Here is a 27,759-nt window from a genome sequence, read left to right on the forward strand (position 1 = left end):
GTTTTATATTTTCATACATTACATTTGCAGTGTATTTTATCCTTTCATCTGATTTGTAAATTTATTTTAGGAAATTTGAAATATGCAATTATTTTTCAGGCTCAACATAACACAAGAATGCTAGCTACTTACGCAGCTATTGATCCTAGAGTGCAGTACTTGGGGTATACTATGAAAGTGTTTGCCAAGGTATTTATGAAAGATTAATGATTTTTTTTGTTGTAATACTTAAACATGCAGATGTCATACTGGATTAGGAAATCTTGTATTTGGGTTTAATGATACATTTTTCTGACCAAGAAAACAAAACAATATCAATAAAACCACGTGCTTCTCCTATTATAACACTTGTTATAGCAACAAGTTCTGTCTTCTTGTTTCTTTGTTAAATGTATAAACTTTGAGGTTAGGGGCCTGTGTTTTCCTAGTTCAGTGTAGTGTTTTTATGGTAGATGCTCAGTATATAGTTAATTTTATGAGCGTCAATGAGTTTTAGGATAGAGGAGTGACTCATATTACAACAGCAAAGTGTATTTGTTTAGATACTCCTGTATGTGTGTTACTGGATGGAGAGTATCTTAGAAAAGCATACAGATACATACTTACTACATGTAAGAATTGATGCAGCTCCTATATTCACCTTGAAAAATAACTCCAGCATGAATAATTTGATATAACTACATGGAGTTTTGGTTATGAAATCACATGTGTCATTTTAGAGAAATACTTCCTTACATTTATACAGGTAGAAGCTAAATCCTTACTCAAGGAGAGAAGCCTCTGAGAAATTTTTTTTAATTAAAAATTAGTCAACATTCATATGGTTAAGAATCAAAATGGAGTTATTTGAATCCCAGTACTTCAGGGTGAGTAACTGAGGACAGTTGGATCTGCTCTGCACATTTCCTCCTTTAAAACAAGGGGCTTTGAAACTTAAATCATTGGATAAAGTTCTCCCCAATCCTTTTCCTCACATTCTTTCTCTGGCTATTTGGAAACCTACAGTTTGAGACCTAATTTCCTTTTTCCCTGAATGTTGTAAAGGTCTATTAATTTCTTATCTGAGGCTTTTAATGTAGAGTACTGCCTAATCTATCAAGGGCTAGAGCGGACTATCCAGATAACTTCTTAACTCGTTTTATACAGTGGACCTGGGTTATTGTTAATTTAATTCAAACTGCAGAGACAAAGATAAAGAATAAATGATTGATTTAAGGTACATTGTGGAGCCAGTTCAATAGATTTGGAGGCAGATGCTCTCTCTAATCAGAAACTCACTCCAGAGATGAACAGCCATTAGGAAATCAGGAAGTCACATTCCAGAGGTGATAACAGTAGCTTTTCTGCTCTCTGTACCTTTTTTTTTTTAATTTTTATTTTTTCATTTTTTGCCAGGCAGAGTTAGACAGTGAGAGAGACAGAGAGAGAGTTATAGACAGCGAGAGAGAGACAGAGAAAGGTCTTCCTTCCATTGGTTCACTCCCCTAACGGCCGTTACAGCCTGCGCTTTGCCAATCCGAAGCCAGGAGCTGGGTACTTACTCCCGGTCTCCTGTGTGGGTGCAGGGACCCAAGCACTTGGACCATCCTTCTCTGCCCTCCTGGGCCACAGCAGAGAGCTGGACTGGAAGAGGAGCAACCGGGACTAGTACCCGGCACCCCAACTGGGACTAGAACCCGGTGTGCTGGCGCCGCAGGCAGTGGATTAGCCAAGTGAACCACGGCACCAGCCCTCTGTACCTCTTGAGAATTTATATTTAAGATACCAAACATCAAAATTGCATTTTATTGGTAAAATTATTAGATTTTTAATCAGAATGGTGGTTGGTAAAAACGGACCCTCATGGTGGGCATGTGGCGCAGCAGGTAAGCCACTGCCTGTGACTCCGGCCAACATTGCATATCAGAGCTGTGGTTTGAGCCCAGCTGCTGTGCTTCCGATCCAATTCCCTGCTAATGTATCTAGGAAAACAGTGGAAGATGACCCACGTACTCGGGCCCGTTCCACCCTGTAGGAGACTTGAATGGAGTTTCATGCTCCTGGCTTCAGCCTGGCCCAGTTGAGCACCAGTCATTGGGGCATTATGGGGAATTAACCAGTGAATGGAGGATCCATTTTCTTCTCTCTCTTTCTCCTCTATCACTCTGCCTTTCAAGTAAATAAAGCCAATTTTTTTAAAAAAAAGTCCTTCATTAATGCCTGTCCATATATGTAGATTGTCTGAAATGTTGAATTCCCCACTATTACATGAATAGATTCTAAGAATCTAGTGAGATTCTTACGTGGGGAGAACGTTTGATGAGCCTTTGATTTGGATGCCCAAACTGGTCCCTGCATCCCACTATTGCCATTAGCAAGTGAGTGGTACCAACAGAACCCAAAGCTTGAAATGCTGCAAATCTCTTTCAAATGGATCCCTGTTGAAAAAGAGTGCTCAGCTACCTAAGGCAGGAGGACAGTGTATTGAATCTGTTTTGTACCTGCTAGCTAATAAATATTTATTTAGTATTAAAAACAATTCAAAATGTCTAAGGAGATTTATTATAGAAAATGAAAAATTTCCTTTCTATATCTAGCTCATAACCAACCATTGCTTTTTGTTGGAGGCAAATGTTAAAGATTCCTCTGTGGGGTTGGCCCTGTGGCGCAGCAGGTTAAGCTGCTGTCTGCAGCACCAGCATCCCATGTAAGCACCAGTTGGAGTCGTTGCTGCTCCACTCCTGATCCAGTTCCCTACTAATGTGCCTGGGAAAGCAGCGGAGGATAGTCCCAAGTGCTTGAGCCTCTGCACCCATGTGAGAGACCTGGAAGAAGCTCTGATTTTGGCCTGGCCCAGGCCTAGTTGTAGTGGCCATTTGGGGAGTGAACCAATGCATGGAAGATCGATCTCTCTCTGTCTTTCCCTATCTTCCTCCCTGTCTTTCCCTCTCTTCCTGTAATTCTGACTTAAAAACAAATAAAAGAAATCTTTAAAAAAAAAAAAAGTTTGCTGTGTCCTTCCAGAAATGTATTATATCAGTACAAGCAAATTTCCTTCTCCTTTTTATTATCGAATAAACACAGTGAAAACATTGTTCTATACTTTGCTTTTTTCACTTAGCCTTAAATCTTGGAATTACTTAGCTGTAGATCTTGTAGTTTATTTCATGTTAGTATACCAAGAACTTCCTTTTCCCTTTTTGTTTTTAAAAGACTTATTTATTTATTTGAAAGAGGGTCAGAGGAAGGGACAGAGGGAGAGGAAGAGACATGGAGAAAGGAAGGGGTGGGGAGATTTTCTGTCTATTGGTTTACTCCCCAAATGGCTACTGTAGCCAAAGTTGATGGAGGCCGAAGCTGGGAGCCAGGAACTCCATCCTGCGTGCCACATGAGTGTCAGGGGCCCAAGTACTTGAATCATCTTCCACTGCTTTCCTAGGCACATTAGCAGGGAGTTGGATTGGAAAGTGGAGCAGCGAGGACTCAAACTGAAACTCCAATATGGGATGCTGGAGTCACAAGTAGTAGGTTAACTTACTGTGCTATAGTGCTAGCTCCTCTTTTTTTTTTTTTTTTTTTTTTGGCTACCTACTATTCTGTAGTATGGGTAATACTTAGTTTTTTAAAACCTGTGCTTTACTGAGGAACCTAAAATTTTTTCTGATTTTTGCTACTACAGCAGTGCTGCAATAAAAAACTTTTTTCACATAATTTTTGTCAGGATACATTCACTTTATTTGTAGGATAAGTTCTTAGAATAAAATTGCTTGGTCAAAGGAAATGTGCTTTTGTAATTTTGTTACTCATCTATAATGTATGGGAATGCTTGTTTCCCCCATCCTTTAGAGCCCTTTGTTATTCAACTTTTGGATATTTGCCAGATTGATTTTTTTATTTTTTAAAGACGTCTAACATTTCTGTATAAAATAAAACTCTCAAGTTTTATTTCCCATCATTTTTTTTTTTAAGCGATGTGACATTGGAGATGCTTCCAGGGGAAGTTTATCTTCATATGCATATATCCTTATGGTGCTGTACTTTCTGCAGCAGAGAAAGCCACCTGTTATCCCAGTTCTACAGGAGGTAGGTGTTTATGAAAACTAAATAAATTTTTGTGAAAATAGCAGATTTAAGCACAGTAGATCTTCATGATATCATGAAGGATTTTTCCATAATGAATGTCCTAAGTTTTCTTCTTCCATGTTTTAGTTAAACAATGAACCTTTTTAAAAAATTTGTTAAGGAGTAATATATACTACCAAAAGATGAACAGAACTATCCATTTCTGAATTTCACATAGAATGCTGCAAATGATTACTGTAGCCAATGATTACTGTAGCCAATCATAAACTTGTATATATTATACATTCTGAGATGTAAGTATGTGAGTTTCTGCTCTTCAGAGGATTTTCTCTTATTCTGTCTGACAGTGAAATTTGATTTATTCATGCATATACATCCTTTGATCAACCTTGTGAATTCTGATTGAGAAAACCAAGGAAATTTTTCCTCTTCTAAGGTCCTGTTAATTTCATTAAATAATGTACATTGAAATAAGCAGATTATACTCATATCCACTCAGAATTGGTGACTCAGAGAGTCCTTTTTTGGATTTATAGGCATTTGAGGGAGATCCAGTTATAATTTTTTAGAAGGGTGACTATTTTGAGGTAGGAGAGAAGCATCAGAATTGTTTAAAAATTACATGTTTGATTTCACATAAACTTTGATAGTCATGACTTGAAAAGAAAATCACAAAATAACAAGTCATATGGTAGATAGCAGATGGCCTTACTAAGTTTTGAAAAGTTCTAATGAATGACAGGTGGTTTTAGCAGCATTTGCTTCTCTCTTAAACAGCGAAGGGGAAATAAAAAATTTTAAGTACTCTTAAGTAGCTGAAGGTATGTTGAATGATATGTGTATATGTAAAGTTTTTATAATACTAGAGCAAGATCACAACAAAATTGAGAAAGGTAAAGTCATCTAACATAGCCCTTGTCTGCACCATGCATAGTCTTGCCTGTTAGCAGTCCCCCAAGAGTGGTACATTGACATTATTCCAGTTGTGACATTATTCAGTTGGTGAACCTGTACATTGTAATCGCTCAAAAGTCCATAGTTGACATTATAGTCTCTCTTGGTGTACATTCTGTGAATTTGAACAAATGAATAGTGCTTTATTTGTTATTGTATTATCGTTCCAAGTACTATCACCACCTTAAAATTTATCCTCTATGCTCTGTGTAGTCATCTCCCTCCTCCCCAAATCCTGGAAACCACTGCTCTTCCTACTGTCTTGCATAGTTTTTTTCTTTTCCAGAATGTCATGTGGTTGGAATCATATACTGTATTAGCCTTTTTAGAATAGTACTGTAGACATTTCAGATTGTCATCTTTCATTCAATAATGTGCGTTTAAGTTTCCTCTGTTTCTTTTCATGGCTTGATTGCTCATTTCTTCTTAGTGCTGAATAAAAATATTGTTAGGATAAACTACAGTTTTTCTATTCATTGAGTAAACTGATGGAGATTTTGGTTGCATCTTAGTTTTTGCAATTACGAGTAAAGCTGCTGTAGAGTCTGCGTGCATGTTTTTGTTTGGTTGTACTTCTCACAGCTTTTGGATAATTGCCAAGGAATGGGATTGCTGGGTGCTGTGAAAGTTTGTTTACTTCTGTAAGAAACTGCCAAACTATCTTCTGAAATGTCTATGCCATTTTGTATTCCCACCAGCATTGAAAGTTCCTGTTGCTTCACATCTTCACCAAAATTTGCTGTTGTCAGTGTTCTGGATTTAGGGCATTCTGTTAGGTGTACAGCAGTATTTCATTGTTGTTTTAATTTGCATTTTCTTGATGATATATGATATGCAACATCTTTTTGTATGTCCGTTTGCCATCTATATATTTATTTGGTGAGGTGTATGTTAGGGTCTTTGGCTCCTCCCCCACCCCCCCTTTTTTAAAAGAATTTTAAACTTTATTTTAAAGTCAGACCTGAGAGAGAGAGAGAGAGAGAGAGGTCTTCTATTTACTGCTTCACTCCTTACAGGGTCACAACAGTTGGGGCTGGGTCAGGCTGAAGCCAGGAGCCAGGAGCGTCTTCTGGGTCTTTCATGTGGATGTCAGGGCCCAAGCACTTGGGCCATCCTCCGTTGCTTTTTCCAGGCCATTAGCAGTGAGCTGGATTGGAAGTGGAGCAGTCAGGAATTGAACCAGTGCCCATATGGGATACCAGTGTTGCAGGCAGCAGCTTTGCCTGCTATGCCACTACATAATATCTTTGCATATTTTGGATAATTATCCTTTATCAGATCTCTGTTTTGCAAATGTTTTCTTCCAATTTGTGGCTTGTCTTTGCACTTTTTGATGCTATCTTGCAGAGCAGAAATTTTTAATTTGTTTTAAAGTTCATTTGTTTTTGTTTATTTGAAAAGTAGAAAGACAAAGATCTTCCATTTGCTGGTTCAGTCTCTAAATGCCTGTAACAACTGGTGCTGATCCAGGCCAAAGCCAGGAGCTTGGAACTTGATCCAGGTGTTCCTTATGGTACCAGGGACCCAAGTACTTCAGCTGTCATCTGCTGCCTCCCAAGGTGTGCATTAGCAGGAATCTGGATTCGAAGTGAAGGTGGGACTCAAATCCAGGAACCCTGATATGGGACACAGGCTTCCCAGGTGGCAGTGTAACCCATTGCACCACTGTGTCTACTCTGAAATTTTTTATTTTAATGAAGTCCAGCTTATCAACTGTTTCTTTCATAGATTATGACTTTGATATTTTATCTAAAAAGTCATCAGCTTACTCAAAATCATCTAGGTTTTCTCCTATTTTATTTATTTAATAGCTTTGAGTTTTACATTTATGACTGTGATTCATTTTGAGTTAATTTTTGTGTATGGATGTCAGATCTGAGTCTAGATACATTTGTTTGCATGTGAATGTCTTTACTTCATCATCATTTGTTGAAAGGACTATTTTTCTCCATTGAATTGCCTTTGTTTCTTTGTCAAAGATCAGTTGACTATATATAGGTTTATTTTGAGGCTCTCAATTCTGTTCCATTGATCTGTCCTTTTCACTAATATCATTCTCTTGATTACAGTAACTATATAATAAGTCTTAAAGTTGGGGTGTATGTCTTCCAACTTTGTTTTCAGTATTGTATTGGCTATTCTGGGTCTTTTCCCTCTCAACATATAGATCAGTTTGCAGATATCTACAGGTAACTTGGCTGCAATTTTGATTGGGATTGCAGTGAATCTAAGTCAAGTTGGGAAGAAATAACATCTTGACAGTTTTTCTGTCCATTGAGTATCTTTCCATTTACTTAGTTCATTTTTGGATTTTATTCATCAGTTTTCCTCATGTGTATCTTTTACATATTTTACAAGATTTATACATAGATAACTTCATTTTAGGGGGTGATAATATGTTTTTGTGTATAGGAAGTAAAGATACATGTCTGAGATGATAGGCCAGTAACCTCAGTCTAATCATTACATGCTGTGTACATGTATTGAAATGCCACACTGGGGCAGGTTTTTGTTGAAGCCATTAAGACAATGCTTGGGACACTTGCCTCCCACATCAGAGTGCTGCCACATCTAACTTCCTGCTGCTGTATACTCTGGAGGCAGCAATTGATGGTTCAGGTGCTTTTGATCCTTGCCACTCATCTGGAAGACCTAAATTGAGATTTGGCCTCTTGACTTTGGCCTGGATTAGCCCTGGCTGCTGTGGGCATTTGGGGAGTAAACCAGTGGATGGACTTTGTTTCAATTAAGTAAAAATAGATGGATAAAACTAAAAGAAACAAATGCTATACTGCCACTTTGCCAGAATACTGTGATCAAGAAAATGAAACACAAAATAAAGTTTTATGTTGATTTCTAGGTGTACTTCTGCATTAGGAGTCACTGAAGTATAATGTAAAAAGCATGGTGTGATATTTGGAGTTAGAGTGAGCTACTCAGCATTGTAATTCTGACATGGTGGCCTTTACAAACTGCATAAGCTTCCTGAGTCTGAGTTTCATCATAATCAAAGTGTACTAATAGTAATATTATTTCATTGAAGGCCTTTGAATAAGTAAGTGCTAAAGTAGGCATTCATAAATGGTTGTCATTTTTTATTTTACTATTATCATTAGCATAATTAATACTGGAAAAAGATAGGTAGGATTTCCATATTCAACTTCATAAACTTTACCATTATCTGCTTAACAGACAGTGATTGATAAAAATGAGAGGCAGTCCGTGACCCACTACACTACAATGAGCTCTGATTGTGGGGGACTTGGTGATACATATAGACTGATACGTGGATTTTTGCTTCTGGCCCATTTTGGTTTTCATATGGGACCCCATTGTCCATTGCTCTTGCATCGTTTAAATATTGATCATTGTCACCAGTCATTTTTTATGGGTAAGGATATGTTTAATGAAACTTGATTTCTGGCTGTATTTGTTAATGGAACTGTACTTTAGGGTTCAACTAAGAATGTTTCTTGATGTTTAGCAGTTCAAAATTCTTTCAATCAAAAGGAGCTTTCCTAAGCAGAGATTTTTGCTGTACTTAACAAATCATAATTAAAAGCAAAATTTTTGCATAAAATTAAAATCAAGAGGTTTGGGAGTATTGTTTAGACTTGATTCATGAAATTTTATATTTTCCTAAACTATTTCAGCTTAAAAATTTTAATTTTACAAATGAACCATGAAGGCATGCTAAGTGAAATAAGATTGTCACGAAAAGATATACTCTGATTTTATTTATGAGTTACCTAGATTTGTCAAATTGATAGAGACAGTGTAATGGTGCTGGTTTGGGACTGGAAGAGGAGTGGGAAGTTACAGTTTAATTGGTACAGAGTTCAGTTTTACAAGAGGAAACGAACTCTGAATAGATAGTAATGATACTATAACCATATGAATTTATTTAATGCCACTGAATTAGACATTTAAGGTGGCAAATTTACATATATTTTACAATTTAAAAATGGGATTATAGTAAAATATACTAAATGTTACAGAAAGAAATTAATATGAAAATAGGGTCACTTCTTAATACACTATGAACTTTCAGAGGGAGGACAGGATGGTTTTTGGTGTGTAGTGAGAGAAAAAGCAGAGACAGAAAATGAGAGGAGAAGATAGCGTAGTGCTTCTCATGGCTGAAACAGACTGGAGAAATTAGGTATAGCAAAACAGCAGAGTTCAAGAGTATGCAAATTAAGCAGTTAAATACTTTTCAAAGTTTCCAAGTCCCTAAGGTTCAGGACCACTCTGCTGTGTTACTAACCATCATTTTTGGGTTTAGATTATGATTGTTACTCAGAAGTGGAATTTTCTTAAAAACAATCAAGGTCAAAGCTGTGTTATGTCAGTATCTGTAAAATAAATGTATCTCTTTTACAAATTGTGGAGTTCGTACAATAATACCTGACTCCATTTAAGGGCAAAAATCTGTACTTTAGGTATTAAAACTTCATTTCTTTCTTGAGTATAGGACCCCATGTATGTTATTTTAGTTATTCAAACCCAGTTAGTCTCAGGTTTCAATTCTTCAAGTATTACAACAATATATTTACTTCAGTTACCATATGTGGTATATTTATTGCTCAGTTTTAAGTTTTTAGGACAGTGGGACATAATCGGTTTAATATCTACAGTTTCTGAGCTCTCACTTTTTTATTTTATGAAATATCAGAATTCATGATAAATGATCTTTGGTATCTGTATTTGTTTAAGCTATATGTAAATATAAAAGAGCAACTTATTAACTTAAGTCCCTGGAAACTTGATCTCTTGATCTTTATGTATCATACTTACAGAATAAATACACTTGGTCAACAAACATAAATTAAGTATTCTGTGTATGGCAAGATTTGACCTAGGAGGTTTTTGGGCTCTCAAGTTAAGCTGTAGTCTTTAGCCACAGTAAACTTAAAGCTGAGAATGAAACTGGAGAGGTCACACATGTAGTTAATTTTGGAAATCACTGTCCCATTGAAAATGAGAAGAGCCTTCAGGAACATCTTATCTAGTGGTTTTAAACTGTATTGTGGTGTAAGTACCTTTTGGGACCCGTGAGTGAGAGTTTGTGTGTGTGTGTGTGTGTCAATCAGGGGAGATGGTGTAGAACAGGGTGAAGAAAAGTTGTGGTATATTTTCTCCACCCAAGACTTTTTTTTTTAAGATTTTTTTTATTTATTTGAAAGGTAGAGTTACAGACAGTGAGAGGGAGAGACGAGAGAAAGGTCTTCCTTCCATTGGTTCACTCCCCAAATGGCTGCAACGGCCGGAGCTGCGCTGATCCGAAGCCAGGAGCCAGGAGTTTCCTCCGGGTCTCCTACGCGGGTACAGGGGTCCAAGGATTTGGGTCATCTTGTACTGCTTTCCCAGGCCATAGCAGAGAGCTGGATTGGAAGTGGAGCAGCTGGGACTAGAACCGGTGCCCATATGGGGTGGCAGTGCCGCAGGCAGAGGATTAACCTACTGCACCACAGTGCCGGCCTCTCCGCTCAGGATTCTAAAAGACAATCTCTGCTCAGATTTATTTCACATGTTGCACTTTGAAGAAGGTTCCATTTTAAGAAAACGCCTAGACTTTAAAAGAAAAATAAAATTTGTAAACTACTCATGTAATTAAAAGATTTTCCCGCATTTTCACTGGAAAAACTGAGAGCATAGGGGAATATTGTTCAGAATCACTAAACTGCAGCACTGAAGCTAGAAATGAGATCAGGTGACTCTGAGCCTATTTCATTTTTCTGCTTACTACATCTCTTACTTAACCGTCCTTTCGAAAAAAGAAGCCTCAGATTGGCTGTGGAGGTCATTTATACCTATACTTTCATCTTATGGGCTACTTAAAAAAAATTAAAACAACTAAAAATTTTTCACTTTTTTTTTTTGTTGTTGTTTTGTAAGGCAGACAGAGACAGACACAGAGATCTCCCTTGTGCTAATTCACTCCACAATTGCATAGAACAGCTTAGGTTGGGCCAGCAGAAGCCAGGAGCCTAGAACTCAGTACAGTTGTCCAACATGGATGTCGGGGATTCAACTACTTGAGCCATCTACTGCTGCCTCTCAAGGTGCACAGGAGCAGAGAGCTGAAATTGGCAGACCTGAGACTTGAACTTGTGGCCTACTTTCCTTTTTGTGACAGCATTTCTTTTTCTCCCTTTCCTAGGACAGTGAATTATTACTCGTAATAATTTCATCAAATGTCAAGCAAAACTATCTAATTTTCCATTAAAAAAAAAAAAAACAACCAATGTCCAAATACTTTTCAGCCTTGTCTTGTCTTATAGAGATAACTGATTAAAAATACCAGGTCTGAATCAGTTCAATTAATTTCCTTGGGTATACAATCAATAGATATTGTTTGTTGTTTATTTCTTATCTGTTATTCTTTGGTGAAACTGCTGTTTTCATTTTCTTGTCTTTGGTTTTACTTCTTTAATCTTGGGCTGGATATGTTTTAATAGGCAAGATAGATAACATTTTATAATATTTAATGAATCATTTGGAGAATGATGCTTTTAAGATATCCTTTTTCAGCTTTTAGTTACATTTTATTCATTAATTGTCATCAAATTTACCATTCTGTCATGTTCTTTTTGGATGATGCATCTTAGTGTGTTTCTTAAAGGTAAATTCTAAAATGATAGTGAGGATATTAGACCTTTGGGTTGGATAACATGAAATCTAACAATAGAATTATTGTTTCATGCAGATCTTTGATGGAAAACAGATTCCACAGAGAATGGTTGATGGATGGAATGCTTTTTTCTTTGATAAAACTGAAGAGCTGGTAATTTTTTCATAGTCTTTATGTTATAGAATCCTCAGAAATATGTATTGGGGTTTATATAATTTAATAATTTCACTTGGATTTGCTATGCATATTTTGGATATGTATATATTTTCTTCTCCACTGTAGAAAAAGCGCTTACCTTCACTTGGAAAGAACACAGAGTCCTTAGGAGAGCTTTGGTTGGGACTGCTTCGCTTCTATACTGAGGAGTTTGATTTCAAGGAATATGTAATTAGTATTCGACAAAAAAAACTGTTGACAACTTTTGAGAAACAATGGACATCTAAATGCATTGCAATTGAAGGTAATCTTTCATACTGATTCAGGAGCAAAACAAAAATTTGGCCAAGGAAATTGATAGGAAAACAGATGACATACTAGGATTTGGACGATTCTTCTTCTAGATTTTTATCAGTTTCCGTCTTTTAACTATAGTTTTAAAAGAATAATTTGTTAACATGGATAGTCTGAGTATATATAGTATTAGACTATAACTACAACTGCTAAGTATATATTTGGTGCAATGAATATAATTCTTAATTTTAAAAAACTGAATATTTTCTTTTCTAGACCCTTTTGACTTGAATCATAACCTTGGTGCTGGGGTTTCTAGAAAAAGTAAGTTTTAAATATAGAGATTTCCTGCTTTTGTAAAGTTCTTACAGTTTAATGTCTGCATCTTTATGTTTTCTTCTTTCTTTAATAGTGACCAATTTCATCATGAAGGCATTTATCAATGGGAGGAAACTTTTTGGTACCCCTTTTTATCCACTCATTGGCAGAGAAGCTGTAAGTTCACATTATTTTGATTTTAAATCTTTTTTTTTATAATATACTTAACAGTATAAAAATATCTTCAATTTTTTTTAAATAGTGTACCTAATTTCCAAGTTAATGTTAGGAACAGGGAGATAATCATAGCTCCGTATATTTTTTTCTTATTATACTTTCCATAGTTCATAATGAAATATGTATTTCTTAAATTTTATTTGTTTGATTAAAATACTAAATTCTCTCTCTTCCACTAGACTGTAGTCTCTATGAGGATAGGATTTAGATCTCTGAGGTTCAGCTTTTTATCTCCAGAGCCTATTACAGTGTCTAGCATAATAGTAAGCATTTGTTGGATGAATGAGAATTGTCAGGACTCAGGATTGTTGAATTTTCTGTTGAAGTGCTGCTCACTGTCCCTTTTCCATCACTGGAAATCTTGATGAAAGTATACACAAAACATACAGAGTCAAAGAGCTTCTGCTTCTCCGTTTTGTGTAGGCTTGGTAAGATGAATTAGATGGCATGGAACGTAGGGGTTTCCTTTTGCTTAATCTAGGCAGCATAGTTTCATACATTCCTCTTGGTCTCACTCTGATTTTGCCTGTTTTCTAATGGTTCAGAGATCACAAGGAATCTCAGTTTCAGGGCAGGTTCTCAGAGTAGGAAATCACAAGAAAGTAGAAACCATGTATTTATTGTTGTAGTCTTGTGTGTTCAGCCTTACATGATTTAGTAGTCTACCATCTGCCTATGGTTGGGTTGCTAAGCAGTAATGGGAAAAAGTCATATTTATATAACAGGCAATTTTAAAAATATGGTACAAACATTAATTAATGTTCACCAATCTCAACTGGACTTCGAATGCTGTCTGAAAATCTTATTTTATTGATTTATTTACTTCTGTCTTCCATTCTGTAAGAAACATTGCAAATTTTATTTCAAACTCCCTGCCCTTGTATTTTGTGCTACCTTTCATCTCTGCCTTTCTCTCTCTTAGTATGTTTTTTTTTTTAATTTATTTTTTTATTTGACAGGTAGAGTCATAGACAGTGAGAGAGAGAGAGAGAGAGAGACAGAGAAAGGTCCTCCTTCCATTGGTTCACTCCCAAAATGGCTGCTACGGCTGGCGCTGCACCGATCCGAAGCCAGGAGCCAGGTGCTTCTTCCTGGTCTCCCACGCGGGAGCAGAAGCCCAAACACTCGGGGCATACTTCACTGCCTTCCCGGGCCACAGCAGAGAGCTGGACTGGAAGAGGAGCAACCGGGGCTAGAACCCGGCACCCATATGGGATGCCGGTGCCGCAGGCAGTGGGTTAATCAAGTGAGCCACAGTGACAGCCTCTCTTAGTATGTTTTTACTACTGTGATAATAGATTCCATTAGATAAGTATTCCTTCAAATTTTTGCTACCAGATCATAAATCTGCCTATAGAAAGATTTATTTATTTATTTGAAAGGCAGAATTACAGAGGAAGAGAGAGAAAGGGAGGGAGGGAGAGGGAGAGAGAGAAACTTCCATCTACTGTTTTATTCTACAAATAGATGCAACAATAGGATCTGGGTATTTTTGAAGCTAGGACCCTGGAACTTCGCCAAGATCTCCCCCATGGATGGCAGGGCCCAACTACTTGGAGCATATTAAGCTGCTTTGCCAGGCACATTAGCAGGGAGCTGTATTGGAAGCAGAGCAACAGGGACTCCAGCCACTGCTCATATAGGATTCCAGTGTTGCAGGGAATGGCTTAACCTGCTGCACCACAGCTCCTGGCCCTGTCTTTTACTGAAAACTAGTTCATCCATATGTACTCTAGATCCTTTATTCTCTGTACTTTGAATCTTCTCCTCTTCATGTGAAAAACATTTTTGAAAGATGAAATATGCAAAATATAACTGCAAATCAGCATTTATTCATCAACATTTGTCATCCATTTTGATGATAGGGAACATTGTGTTTGAACCCTAATTAAGTTAATTATTTTCTTCACAAAAAGAATTCTAGTCTTCCAGTTAGTAAATTTATTTATTTATTTATTTATTTATTTATTTATTTGACAGGCAGAGTGGACAGTGAGAGAGAGAGACAGAGAGACAGGTCTTCTTTTGCCGTTGGTTCACCCTCCAATGGCCGCCGCGGCGCACCGCGCTGATCCGATGGCAGGAGCCAGGTACTTATCCTGGTCTCCCATGGGGTGCAGGGCCCAAGCACTTGGGACATCCTCCACTGCACTCCCTGGCCACAGCAGAGAGCTGGCCTGGAAGAGGGGCAACCGGGACAGAATCCGGCGCCCCGACCGGGACTAGAACCCGGTGTGCCAGCGCCGCAAGGCGGAGGATTAGCCTACTGAGCCGCGTCGCCAGCCCACCAGTTAGTAAATTTACATCATAAAAATATTTAATTAGTACTGTTAGTATATTTTGAAATTCTTCAATAAAAATTTTTGTGGAAATACGTTTTCTTCCATGATGGAAGTTCCTGTATTGTATCTTCATTGTTGCCACAGCACCCAGAATATCTTTGAAAACTAGGATTGTAGAATAGAGAAAAGTTGATTCAAGAAATAATTCAGAAATAGAATGGGTATAACTTGGTGACTTATTAGAGGTAATAAGTAAAGGAGAACATGTTCAAGATTACTCGGTTTCTACGTTAAGCAACTGGATGAATTGAAAAAGGCCTTTATTTTGTTTTGGTAGAAAATAGGTTGATGAAGATTTTGATTAACTACAATAATTTTATTAATAGTAAATGTAGAAAAATATATCTCCCCTCTTTTGTTTAAAAAAGTCCTATCGAGAATAAGTCATAATTAAGTATATAATTCAATGATTTTTAATATGTTGGAGGATTTTACAATCATCACTACAGTCTAATTTTAGAACATTTCCATCTTCTTTAAAAGAAATCCCTGTCACCATTAGCATTCAATCCCTAGCCTATCTCTTCCCATACCATTCTACTTTCTGTTTGTATAGATTTGTGAACCTGGCCATTTTGTGTAAGTAGAATCATGTAATATATAGTCTTTTGGAATTGGCTTTCTTCACTTAGCAAGTATTTTCAAGATCCACCTGTGCTGTAGCATGTATCCACATTTCTTTTATATGGCTAGTAGTACTTCAGTTTATGATTATTATGAATAATGCTGTTTTGAGTATTTGTATACAAATTTTTGCATGAATTTACGTTTTTCATTTCTCTTGGTAATATATATGTCAGTGGAATTGCTGTATCATTTTGATAAATTTATATTTAACTTTTTGAGGAACTAATAAATTGTTTGCTAAAGTGACTGTACTATTTTACATTCTCACTAGCATTATTTTTTCTCCCTCCTCTAGAAACCTTTTATTTAAGGAATACAAACTTCATACATTTCATAATTACAACTTTAGCAACATGGTGATTCTTCCCACTGTACTTGCCCTTCCACCCCTCTTCCTCCTCCCACTCTTATTCTCATTCATATTTTTTACTAAGATCTATTTTCTTTTTTTAAAAAGATTTATTTATTTGAAAGTTACACAGAGAGAAAAGGAGAGGCAGAGAGAGAGAGGGAGAGAGAGCGCGCGCGCGAACAAGCTGGATCAAAGTGGAGCAGCCAGAACTCAAATCAGCGCCCATATGGGATGCCGGCACTGCAGGCAGTGGTTTTACCTGCTACATCACAGCGCTGGCCCCGTAAGATCTATTTTCAACTAACTCTTAACAAAGAGTTAATCATATGTGTACAGAGTTCGACAAATACTATGGAAAAAAAAAAAAACAAAACTGTTTCTTAGTAGTCGAAACAAGGGCTGTTAAAAGTCATTGCTTTTCACTGCTATTATCCAAAAGCTGTACCTATGAAATTTATATTTATTAAATAAAAGCTTTCTATAAAAAAAAAAGTCATTGCTTCTCAAAGTGTCAATTTCACTTCTGTAGATTACCTTTTAGGTGCTTTGTTAGTTTTCACAGGTCAAGGAAACATATGTCCTTTTGGGAGTGGCTTATTTCACTAAGTATGATGTTTTCCAGCTTCCATCCGTTTTGTTGCAAGTGAATGGATTTCTTTCTTTTTTTCTAACTGCTGTGTAGTATTCCATTTTGTACATATCCCATAATTTTTTTAACCAGTCTTCGTTGGTGGTCATTTGTGTTGATTGCATATTTTAGCTATTGTGAATTGAGCTGCAATAAACTTGGAGGTATAGATAACTCTTTCATATGCTGATATAATATCACATGGGTAAATTCCCAGGAGTGGGATGGCTGGGTCATATGGTAGGTCTATATATTCAGATTTCTGAGGTACCTCCATAGTGGCTTTACCAGTTTACATGCTTACCAACAGTGGATTAGGGTACCTTTTTCCCCACATCCTTGCCAGCATTTGTTGTTTGTTGATTTCTGTATGAAAGCCATTCTAATGGGGGTGAGATGAAACCTCACTGTAGTTTTGATTTGCATTTCTCTGATGGCTAGTGATCCTAAGCATTTTTCATGTGTCTGTTGGCCATTTGGATTTCCTCTTTTGAAAAATGCCTGTTTAAGTCTTTTGCCCATTTCTTAACTAAATTGTTTATTTTGTTGTTGTTGAATTTCTTGATTGCTTTATATATTCTGGTTATTAATCCTTCATCAGTTGCATAGTTTGCAAATAATTTCTCCCATTCTGTCAGTTACCTCTTCACTTTGCTGAGTATTTCTTTTGCTTTCTGAGCTTTTCAAGTTGATGTAATCTCATTTGTCAATTTTGGCTTTGACTGCCTATGCCTCTGGGATTTTTTCCAAGAACTCTTTGCCTATACCAATGTCTTCCATGGTTTCTGCAATGTTCTCTAATAATTTGATGGTATCGGCTCATAGATTTAGATATTTAATCCATTTTTAGTAGATTTTTGTGTAAGGTAGAAGGTCTTGCTTTATACTTCTGCATTTGGAAATCCAGTTTTCCCAGCACCATTTCTTGAAGAGATTGTCCTTGTTCCTTTATCAAAGATAAGTGTTGCAGATGCATGGATTGATTTCTGCTGTTTCTATTTTGTTCCACTGGTCTACCCATATTTTTGTTTGTTTGTTAAGATTTTATGTATTTACTTGAGAGGTAGAGTTACAGATAGTGAGAGGGAGATACAGAGACAAAGGTCTTCCATCTACTGGTTAACTCCTCAAATGGCTGCAACAGCCAGACCTGGGTCGCTGTGAAGCCAGGATTCAGGAGCTTCTTCCAGGTCTTCCACGTGGGTGCAGGGGCCCAAGCACTTGGGCCATCTTCTACTGCTTTTCCAGGCCATAGCGGAGAGCTGGATTGGAAGAGGAGCAGCTGGAACTAGAACTGGTGCCCATATGGGATGCTAATGCTGCAGGGGGAGGATTAACCTACTGCACCACAGCATTGGCCTCTACCCATCTGTTTTTGTACCAATACCAGGCTGTTTTGATTATTCCTGGCCTGTAGTATATCTTGAAATCTGATATTTTGATACCTCCTGCTTTGTTTTTGTTGTTTAAGATTGCTTTACCTATTCAGGATCTCCTGTTTCCGTGTGAATTCCAGTATCACATTTTCTATATCTAAGAAGAAAGTCCTTGGTATTTTGATTGGTATCACATTGAATCTGTAAATTGCTTTTGGAAGTATGGACATTTTGGTGATATTGATTCTTCCAATCCATGAACGTGAAAGGTTTTTCCACTTTTTTATATCTTCTTGTTTCTTTCTTTAATGTTTTGCACAGATTGTTGACATAATTTATTCCAAGATATTTGATTTTTTTTGTAGCTATTGTGAATGGGATTGAGCTTAGAAATTCTTTCCTATGCCGTGGCATTGTCTGTGTATATAAAAGCTGTTGATTTTTGTGTGATGATTTTATATCCTGCCACTTTACCTCACTCTTCTGTGAGTTCCAGTAGTCTCTTAGTTGAGTCTTTTGGATCTCCTATATATAGAATCATGTCATCTGCAAATAGGGATAGCTTGACTCTCCCTTTGGTCTGTATCCCTTTGATTGTCTCTCTCTTTTTTTTTTTTTTTTTTTTTTTTTTGCCTAATGGCTCTGGCTAAAACTTCCAGGATTATGTTGAATAGCAATGGTGAGAGTGGTTATCCTTGTATGTTTCTGGATCTCAGTCTCACTAGCATTATATATAGCTTCCAGTTGAGCCATATCCTCACCAATATCTTGTTATATGCTTTTAAAACTATATAGTCATCCTATTGGATGTATATCTCTTTTTAGAGAGGGATAGAGGGAGAAACAGAGGTAGGTTTTCCATCCACAGTTCACTCCCCAAAAGAGTGTAACAGCTGGGGCTTGGCCTGTCTGAAGCCAGGAGTTTCCTTCTGGTTTCCAACACAGGTGCAGGGGCCTAAGCACTTCTGCCATCTTCTGTCTTCCCTGATACATTACCAGAGAGCTGGATCAGAAGTGGAGGAGCTAGGACTTGAACTGGTACCTGTATGTGATGCTGGCACTGTAGACAGTGACTTAACCTGCTGTGTTACAGTGGTGGCCCCGGATGTGTCTCTTACTTTTACTTATGATTTTAAAAAAATTTTTTAAAGATTTATTTAATTATTTGAAAAAGTTAGAGGGAGAGACAGAAAGAGCGTGAGAGATCTTCCATCCTCTGGTTAGCTCTCCAGATGGCTGCAGCAGCCGAGGATGGGCCAGGCTGAAGCTAGGAGCCAGGTGCTTCTTCTTGGTCTCCTACGTGGGCAGCAGGGGCCCAAGCACTTGGACCATCTTCTGTTGAAAAAAAATTGAAAGAGAAAGAGAAGTACAGACATACACACAGACATTTTCCGTCTACTGATTGACTCCCAAATACTGCAACAGTCAGAGCTGGGCAAGACTGAAGCCTGAAGCCTGAACTCAGATCATTATCATTATCTGCTGCCTCCTAGAGTGTGCATTGGCAAGAACCAGGATTGGAAATGAAAGAGCTGGAAATGGAACCAGGCACTCTGGTTTGGTTTACAAGTGTTCCAAACAACAACTTGACTGTTGTGCCAAATGCCTGCCCCATCTCTGATTTTAATAATTTTTGTTTCTTATGTGACAGACATGCAGAAAGAGGCAGAGAGCTTCCATCCCCCGATTTTCTTCCTAAATGCCTTTGGTGGCCAGTGCTGGGCTGCTCATAGCACAGAGGCAGGGATTCAGAATCAAGGTCTCCCACATTGGTTTCAGGGACCCAATTACTTGAACCAGTACTGCTGCCTCCTAGGGTCTGCATTAGCAGGAAGCTGGAGTCATTAGCCATAACAGTTTGTTGAACCCAGGTACTCTGATATGGGACACAGTGTCTTAACTGCTGGGCTAAATGACTGTCCCTATCACTCAGATTTGAAGACAGTTTAAGTGGACATATTCTCTTGCCTTCTGGAAGTGTAGGTACTATTAGGACCAGTTAGTTTTGTGATAGTGTATAACTGAAACAAAGTTTAAGAGGGATAAAGCAAAAATGTGCCTTGGATTTAAGACTTCGAGAAATTATTTACTTCTTAGTTCTCTTACCTTCTCTTTCAGTACACTTCATTTTATATGGTAAATCTTACATGTTCTTTAAAAGTTGTATGCAGATCTAACTATATTTGGAAGAAACCAGAAGATTGCTTTATTAACCTAAAGCTCTTTTGTACAGAGAATTTTTTTTTCCCTGAAAGTAGCCTGATGTAGCAGAAAAATATGAGCTTTCTAGCAAGACAGACTTAGCTTTAAATGCTTTATTTGAGACTTAGCCAACTTTTTTACTTTGGGCAAGTGTCTTGAATGCTGAGTAAATGAAGGTGAAATATATTGTATGTATTTTATTGAGATTTCTTCATTCATCTGTAGGGTCTGTAACATAATGTGTATGCAAAATGTATAGTACTGTTAGCTATGATGATTCTGAATCTTTTTCTCTTATTGTGATTTTAATTATAGTGAAATATTTGTTGATATTTATTTCCTGTTGGTTGAAACTTTTTATCTTCATCTCCTTTCCATTTGGATCCAAAAGTTTTATCATAATTTTTTTCTGGTAAAATTCCATTGTCTCCCTAGGAGTACTTCTTTGATTCCAGAGTATTAACAGATGGAGAACTGGCTCCCAATGATCGATGTTGCCGTGTGTGTGGAAAAATAGGCCATTACATGAAAGACTGCCCAAAAAGGAAAAGGTTGGCAAATTATTATGTATCAGCCTTATTGGGAATGTAAATGTGAGTCTAGTTTGTAGCTATATTTGTGTTCAGAAGTATTTAAGTGAGAAAATTCAGGGCTTTATATGGTAACCTAAGATATGTTTATTTGAGTGGAATTTTTAGTAGGATGAGATTTATTTGTGGTATAATGTCTTATAACATTGATTTGTTCATTTATTCACCAATCCATTTCATTTCTTTTTTTTTTTTTTTTTAATTTTTGACAGAGTGGACAGTGAGAGAGAGACAGAGAGAAAGGTCTTCCTTTGCCGTTGGTTCACCCTCCAATGGCCGCTGCCGCTGGCGCACTGCAGCCGGCGCACCGCACTGATCCGATGGCAGGAGCCAGGTGCTCATCCTGGTCTCCCATAGGGTGCAGGGCCCAAGCACTTGGGCCATCCTCCACTGCACTCATGGGCCATAGCAGAGAGCTGGCCTGGAAGAGGGGCAACCGGGACAGAATCCGGCGCCCCGACTGGGACTAGAACCCAGTGTGCCGGCGCCGCAAGGCGGAGGATTAGCCTGTTGAGCCATGGCGCCGGCCTCATTTCCTTTTAATTGAAGAAATATTTATTGACACCTACTGTGTGAGAGGCACTGTGCTAGGAACCAAGAAAAAAATGATTGAGATGTTGGGGTTCTTTCTGAGGATATCACAGTCATGCAAACTAATAATTAAAATAAAATTAACTGAGACCTTGAGATAAATGCTGTGAGGTATACATATATATTAGATACTTTGAGGAATATACATCTTAAATACTCCCTCCAAATATATCTGTGAATTATATTCCCTGGATTCTATATGCTGTACTTAATCTGCCAGGAAAATCGATCCTTTCATCCAGTCTGTCATAATATAAAAAGTTGGAACTGTGCAGACAGAACATACTTCTATTGCTGCTGTTTATTGACTGTTAAATTTAGGCAAGACACTTAACTTTTTCTTAGCCTGAGTTGCTTCTTTAAGGAAACTGGAGGGGCTGGTGCTGTGGCATAGTAGGTTAAGCCTCTGCCTACAGGACCAGCATCCCACGTGGGCACTAGTTTGTGTCCTGCCTGCTCCTCTTGCAGTCCAGCTCCCTGCTAATGGCCTGGGAAAGCAGTGGAAGGTAGCCCAAATGCTTAGGCACCTGCAGCCATGTGGGAGACCTGGAAGAAACGCCTGGCTCCGGATCGGCCCAGCTGTGGCTGCTTCAGCCATTTGGGGAGTGAACCAGCAGATAGAAGACATCTCTCTGTCTGTAACTCTGACTCTCAAATAGATAAATAAATACATCTAAAGAAACTGGAGAGAAAGAAGATAATAAATATCGATCTCCAAGGACTGTTAGAGATTTAAAATTTCATATTAAACATTTTTAATAAAGTATTGTGTTATAAAACTGGAATACCCAGTTTCCTCCATATCAGTAGGTGCACTATACATGTGAGTTCCCTTTCCTTAAACAAGCAATGCATGCAACAGTGGACATGTTAGTCCCTTTGTTATTGTGGTGACTCTTGGAAGGTTTAGTTTGTTTTGTGACTCACTAAGTTTATAAGTCCCTAGCCCACACATTATTGGTATCAGCAGTTTATTGTTTAGACTAAAGAAGAAAGACAGTGAAGAAGAAAAAGAAGGCAATGAAGAGGAGAAAGATTCCCGAGATCTTGATTCCCGAGATCTCCATGACACTCGAGACTTTAGAGACCCCAGAGATCTCAGATGTTTTATATGTGGAGATGCAGGACATGTACGAAGGGAGTGCCCAGAAGTCAAGCTGGCCCGTCAAAGGAATAGTAATGTGGCAGGTAAATATAAAAGGTTAAAAATCGTTTCTGTTGGAAATATAGTTTATGTTGATATCATGCTAAGGACACTGATTCCTTTCTGTTACACACCTAGTTGAGTGATTTTGAGGCTTGTAATTTGTCAGAAAGATAAAATTAGACAATGAGACCTTTAGTAGAACTTGGATGTGTTCATCATCAAGGGCTGTACAGTCTCTTTTTTTTTTTTTTTGACAGGCAGAGTGGACAGTGAGAGAGACAGAGAGAAAGGTCTTCCTTTTTGCTGTTGGTTCACCCTCCAATGGCTGCCGCGGCCGGCGCGCTGCGGCCGGTGCACCGCGCTGATCCGATGGCAGGAGCCAGGTACTTATCCTGGTCTCCCATGGGGTGCAGGGCCCAAGCACCTGGGCCATCCTCCACTGCACTCCCTGGCCACAGCAGAGAGCTGGCCTGGAAGAGGGGCAACCGGGACAGAATCCGGCACCCCGACTGGGACTAGAACCCGGTGTGCCGGCGCCGCAAGGCGGAGGATTAGCCTAGTGAGCCGCGGCGCCGGCTGTGCAGTCTCTTGTATTCAGTTCCATCTACGTATTTTTTGGATTGGAGTTAGAATCCTCATTTTTCTTGCTATAATATTACATTCTTTTTAAGACTTTTTCTGGGAAGATATAAGAGAAATTATAGTTACTCTCGAAGATATAAGAGAAATTATAGTTACTCTCACAGGTATTATGAGAGAGGGAGACTTGTTCCTATTTTATTTCACAAAGAATTTTAAGAATTACATATTAACCCAAATGAGAATTTATTGGGAAGAAAAAAGTATTTTAGAAGTGATAGTTTCTACTTATTAAGACTTCTTTTGCAGAAATTATTTTCTTGAATATATTGTCTCCTTTAAGAAAGTGATTTGGCACTTATTCTTGTTTTTTAGAACCAGTGACCTTTGTTTTTTCAATTGATCTATAGGATTAAAAAATTAGGAGAAAATAGCTGTTACAGGTCTTTCACTAATAATAAGAGTTAAAAGTCCAAGTTTATAAAATTTCAGAGATATTTGAGATTCTTTTACATAAGAAGAAACTTTATGGTCATTTTCCTGCTACTTTATCTTTGGATTTTCTTTGTGATGTTTTCTCTTAGCAGCCCAACTGGTTCGCAACCTCGTCAATGCCCAGCAGGTGGCTGGTTCAGCCCAGCAACAGGGTGACCAATCTGTAAGGACTAGACAGTCCTCAGAATGTGTAAGTACAGTGCCTGTGAATGGATTCATTTTAACAGGAATATAGCACTGTCTTTCTTGAGTTATGGTGTATCTATCAGGCAAATAAAGTCTTCAGATTTTCTAATGCTTTTTAGATGTGTCATTGAAAGGCATAAAGGGTGGAATGAGCATTACTTTTGGAATAAGGATCTAGGTGTCTTTCTCTGCGCAAGCTCATTAATATATTTGATCCTGCTTCCTCATTTCTAATCTAAAATAACTAATAAGATGAATCAAAATAAGGTTATGATTTTGAGGTTTCAGGCTTTGCATAGTGGAAAAATGTCTACCATTAATCAAAACAGACATAAAAATTGAGATATTTAGTGCTGTTAGGGAAATATACATGTTACATCTTGTATCCATGAGACTTCTGTGTGTCTTCTCATAGCCTGACTTACAGATACCTAAGAGAGTGAGAGTGAGCGAATGCTCTTCCATCCACTGGATTACTCCTCAAGTGGCTACAACAACCAGATTTAAGGCCAGGTTGAAGGTGGAAGCCAGGTACTCCATCTTAGTCTTAACACATAGGTGGCAGGAGCCCACTTACTTGGGCCACCATTGCTGCCTTTTCAGGCACATTAGCAGGAAGCTGGATTGGAAGCAGAGAAACCAGGTCTTGAACTGGCAGTTCAATATGGGATATTGGTGTCATAAGCGGTGACTTTACCTGTTGTGCCACAATGATGGCCCCACAAGTTTTATATAACTTGAATAAATTGTTCTTTTGTCTACCTTTATATTTACTTTATATTTCTTTAGTTAATTAATTCTATCCTGAGTGCTTTTCTAAACCTGACACCATGTTTCAGAGCTTCACACTTCTGTCAAATTTTGTCTTTTGAGTGAAGTGTTAGATATTAGTGTGATGAAATTTTACATGTTGAGAAGCTGAAAATAAGAGGAATTACAAGACAGAAATCTGTTTCTAGATTCAAAGCTATTAACTGATAAGCATGCTAAATTGGATGTGATTTGTGTTTGAGAAAAGACTAGTATTCAAAGAGCAGTAGTAGAGTTTTGGAAAAACACTCTTTTCCACTCGTACCCCAAATATTTGAATATCTACTGTGTACCTGAAATTTTCATAAATTTTATAATAATATTTAACATGTGCTGAGTGATGTATGCTATGCGTATATTCTTCATTTTTGTTTTTATAAAATACTTCAAAAATAATAAAAAATGGGACCAATATTGTGGTGTAGGGTGCAAAGCCACTGCTTGGAACAGCGGCATCCAAGATGGGTGCAGGTTTGAGTCCAGGTTGCTCCACTTGCAATCCAAATCACTGCTAATGCATCTGGGAAAGCAGGGGAAGGTAGCCCAAGTCCTTGGGTCCCAGCAGCTACATGGAACACCTCTAAGAAATTCCTCACTCCTGGCTTTGGCCTGCTCTGGCTGTTGGGGCCATTTGGGGAGTGAACCAAAGGATGGAAGAACTCTGTCTCTCCCTCTCCTGCCTTTCAAATAAATAAAAATAAATCTTTTAAAAAATAATAAAGCTTACTACTTTTCTGTGCTGCTCCTAATTTTCACTTTCTGCCTCTTGCCCCAGCTTTTGTCTCACCTGAATTTTCTGTAAGAGTCTGTCTGAGGGCTGATGTTATGGCACAGTGAGTTAAGCTGTCACCTCTGATGCTGGCATCAGCATATGGGCAATGGTTCCAGTCCTGGCTGCTCTACTTCTGACCCAGCTCCCTGCTAATGCACCTGAGCAAGCAGCTAAGGATGGCCTCAGTACTTGGGCCCCTGCACCGATATGGGAGATGGAGATGAAGCTCCTGACTCCTGACTTTGGGCTGGCCCAGCTTTGGCTGTTGTAGCCATCTGGGGAGTGAACCAATGGATAGAAGATATTTCTCTCTCTTGTTTTCTCATCTTTCATCTCTTTCTCCTTCTCCCTTCTCTGTAACTGACTTTCAAATAAATAAATAAATCTAAAAAAAAGTCTGTCTAATGGACATCACTATTCTGGTGTCTCACAAATCATTTCCAACATCAGCCTGTCTAGAATGTAGTTTATATTCTGCTCCAGCTCTGTTGACTTGCCTCTTACTCCTGTATTTGGCGTTATTGAACAATCTCAGTATCTTTCTAGTTTGAAAATTTTCTAGGCTGGCGCCGTGGCTCAATAGGCGAATAGGTGGCACTGGCACACCGGATTCTAGTCCCGGTCGGGGCGCCGGATTCTGTCCCGGTTGCCCCTCTTCCAGGCCAGCTCTCTGCTATGGCCCAGGAATGCAGTGGAGGATGGCCCAAGTCGTTGGGCCGGGCACCCGCATGGGAGACCAGGAGAAGCACCTGGCTCCTGGCTTCGGATCAGCGCGGTGCGCTGGCCGCGGCTGCCATTGGAGGTGAACCAACAGCAAAGGAAGACCTTTCTCTCTGTCTCTCTCTCTCACTGTCCACTCTGCATGTTACAAAAAATAAATAAATAAATAAATAAATAAATAAATAAATAAATAAATAAAAGAAAAAAGAAAGAAAGAAAAATTTCTCCCTCTTCAACCTTTACATCCGGTCAGTCACTAAGTCCTATTGGTTTTGCCTGGGGGAAAAGGGGGGATGTTATATAACAGAACTCATAGTCATTGCTTCCTTCTGTCTCTGTATTGTATTTCCATATCCTAGGCTACCATCATTTCTGGACTGCTGTATTATAGCAGCTTCCTAATCGGTCGTCTTAGTCTTTATTCTTTTTTTGAAAATGTTACTTATTTTTTTAAAAAATACTTTATTAATAATAAATACAGTATACATACCAACAAATTCACAGAAGCTAACAGATCAGTGATCTAATTAGGCTTTAAAATTTTTTAGGGGACCAGGGCTGTGGTGTAGCAAGTAAAGCTGCTGCCTGTGATGCTGGCATCCCTATGGGTGCCAGTTCAAGTCCCAGCTGCTCCACTTCTGATCCAGCTCCCTGCTAACATGCCTGGGAAAGCAGTAGAAGATGGCCAAAGTGCTTGGGCCCCTATACCCATGTGGGAGACCTGGAACAAGCATCTAGCTCCTGGATTCAGGTTGGCCCAGCACTAGTTGTTGTAGCCATTTGGGGAGTGAACCAGCAGGTAGAATCTCTCTCTCTCTCTGTCTCTCACTCTGCCTTTCAAATAGATCTTCAAAAAATTTTCTATTTATTCTAATTCATTCTAATTAAACTAGAATAACTTTTAAAAATAAAGATTGGTCATATTCCTGACCTGTTAAAAACCCTTCAGTAGTTTCCCACTGCCCTCAGAATATAATGTAAGTCAACAGATTAGACCTTTCATTATCTTGCCCTGTTTAATCTTCAGCCTCATAGCTACCATTTACCTTCCCTTCTAGTCCAGGAATTTTGAACTTCTTTCAAATTCCTTGACAGAACCATGTATTTTCATACCTGTAGGCTTTCAATTGTGTTGTTCCCTCTGCCTGCAATACTTTTCCCTTTCTTTCTCTCTCTGGTTTTTTTTTTTTGTTTGTTTTTTGTTTTTTGACAGGCAGAGTGGACAGTGAGCGAGAGAGACAGAGAGAAAGGTCTTCCTTTGCCGTTGGTTCACCCTCCAATGGCTGCCGCGGCTGGCGCACCGCGCTGATCCGAAGGCAGGAGCCATGTGCTTCTGGTCTCCCATGGGGTGCAGGGCCCAAGCACTTGGGCCATCCTCCACTGCACTCCCTGGCCACAGCAGAGAGCTTGCCTGGAAGAGGGGCAACCAGGACAGAATCTGGCGCCCCAACTAGGACTAGAACCCGGTGTGCCGGCGCCGCAAGGTGGAGGATTAGCCTAGTGAGCCGCGGCGCCGGTTTCCCTTTTTCTTATCTCTGTACTTTAATTTATCAGAGCAGTTTCTGGTTAATCTTTAGTCTTAAGTTAAAGGTCACTTCCTCTGGGGACATCCCCTGATTTCCAGTTTTCCTTGATCTTCTCTCCTCCTGCCAATGTGAGTTTAGGCATTCCTGCTTTGGGATTTCAT

General features: G+C 38.5%; 1 protein-coding gene across 34 annotated transcripts in view; it reads left to right on the plus strand.

Moving 5' to 3' along the window:
* The window catches only part of TUT4 (terminal uridylyl transferase 4), a 210,366-nt gene that overhangs the window by 172,285 nt on the left and 10,322 nt on the right, over positions 1 to 27,759 (plus strand). For 16 of the 34 annotated variants that reach the window (XM_089300634.1, XM_070078493.2, XM_070078501.2 and 13 more), the window contains 9 exons: positions 100 to 189; positions 3,949 to 4,062; positions 11,726 to 11,803; positions 11,933 to 12,110; positions 12,377 to 12,424; positions 12,513 to 12,595; positions 20,618 to 20,733; positions 22,331 to 22,551; positions 23,674 to 23,774. In XM_089300634.1, the coding sequence (XP_089156760.1) occupies positions 100 to 189; positions 3,949 to 4,062; positions 11,726 to 11,803; positions 11,933 to 12,110; positions 12,377 to 12,424; positions 12,513 to 12,595; positions 20,618 to 20,733; positions 22,331 to 22,551; positions 23,674 to 23,774 (1,029 nt within the window). Of the gene's footprint in view, positions 1 to 99; positions 190 to 3,948; positions 4,063 to 8,208; positions 8,408 to 11,725; positions 11,804 to 11,932; positions 12,111 to 12,376; positions 12,425 to 12,512; positions 12,596 to 20,617; positions 20,734 to 22,330; positions 22,552 to 23,673; positions 23,775 to 27,759 lie in introns of those variants that run through there. The other 18 variants (XM_089300635.1, XM_089300632.1, XM_089300636.1 and 15 more) reach the window with 4 other exon arrangements.

This window comes from Oryctolagus cuniculus, chromosome 7 (genome assembly GCF_051225735.1).
Source record: "Oryctolagus cuniculus isolate XC-2025 breed Fujian yellow rabbit chromosome 7, ASM5122573v1, whole genome shotgun sequence".
Taxonomy (NCBI): domain Eukaryota; kingdom Metazoa; phylum Chordata; class Mammalia; order Lagomorpha; family Leporidae; genus Oryctolagus; species Oryctolagus cuniculus.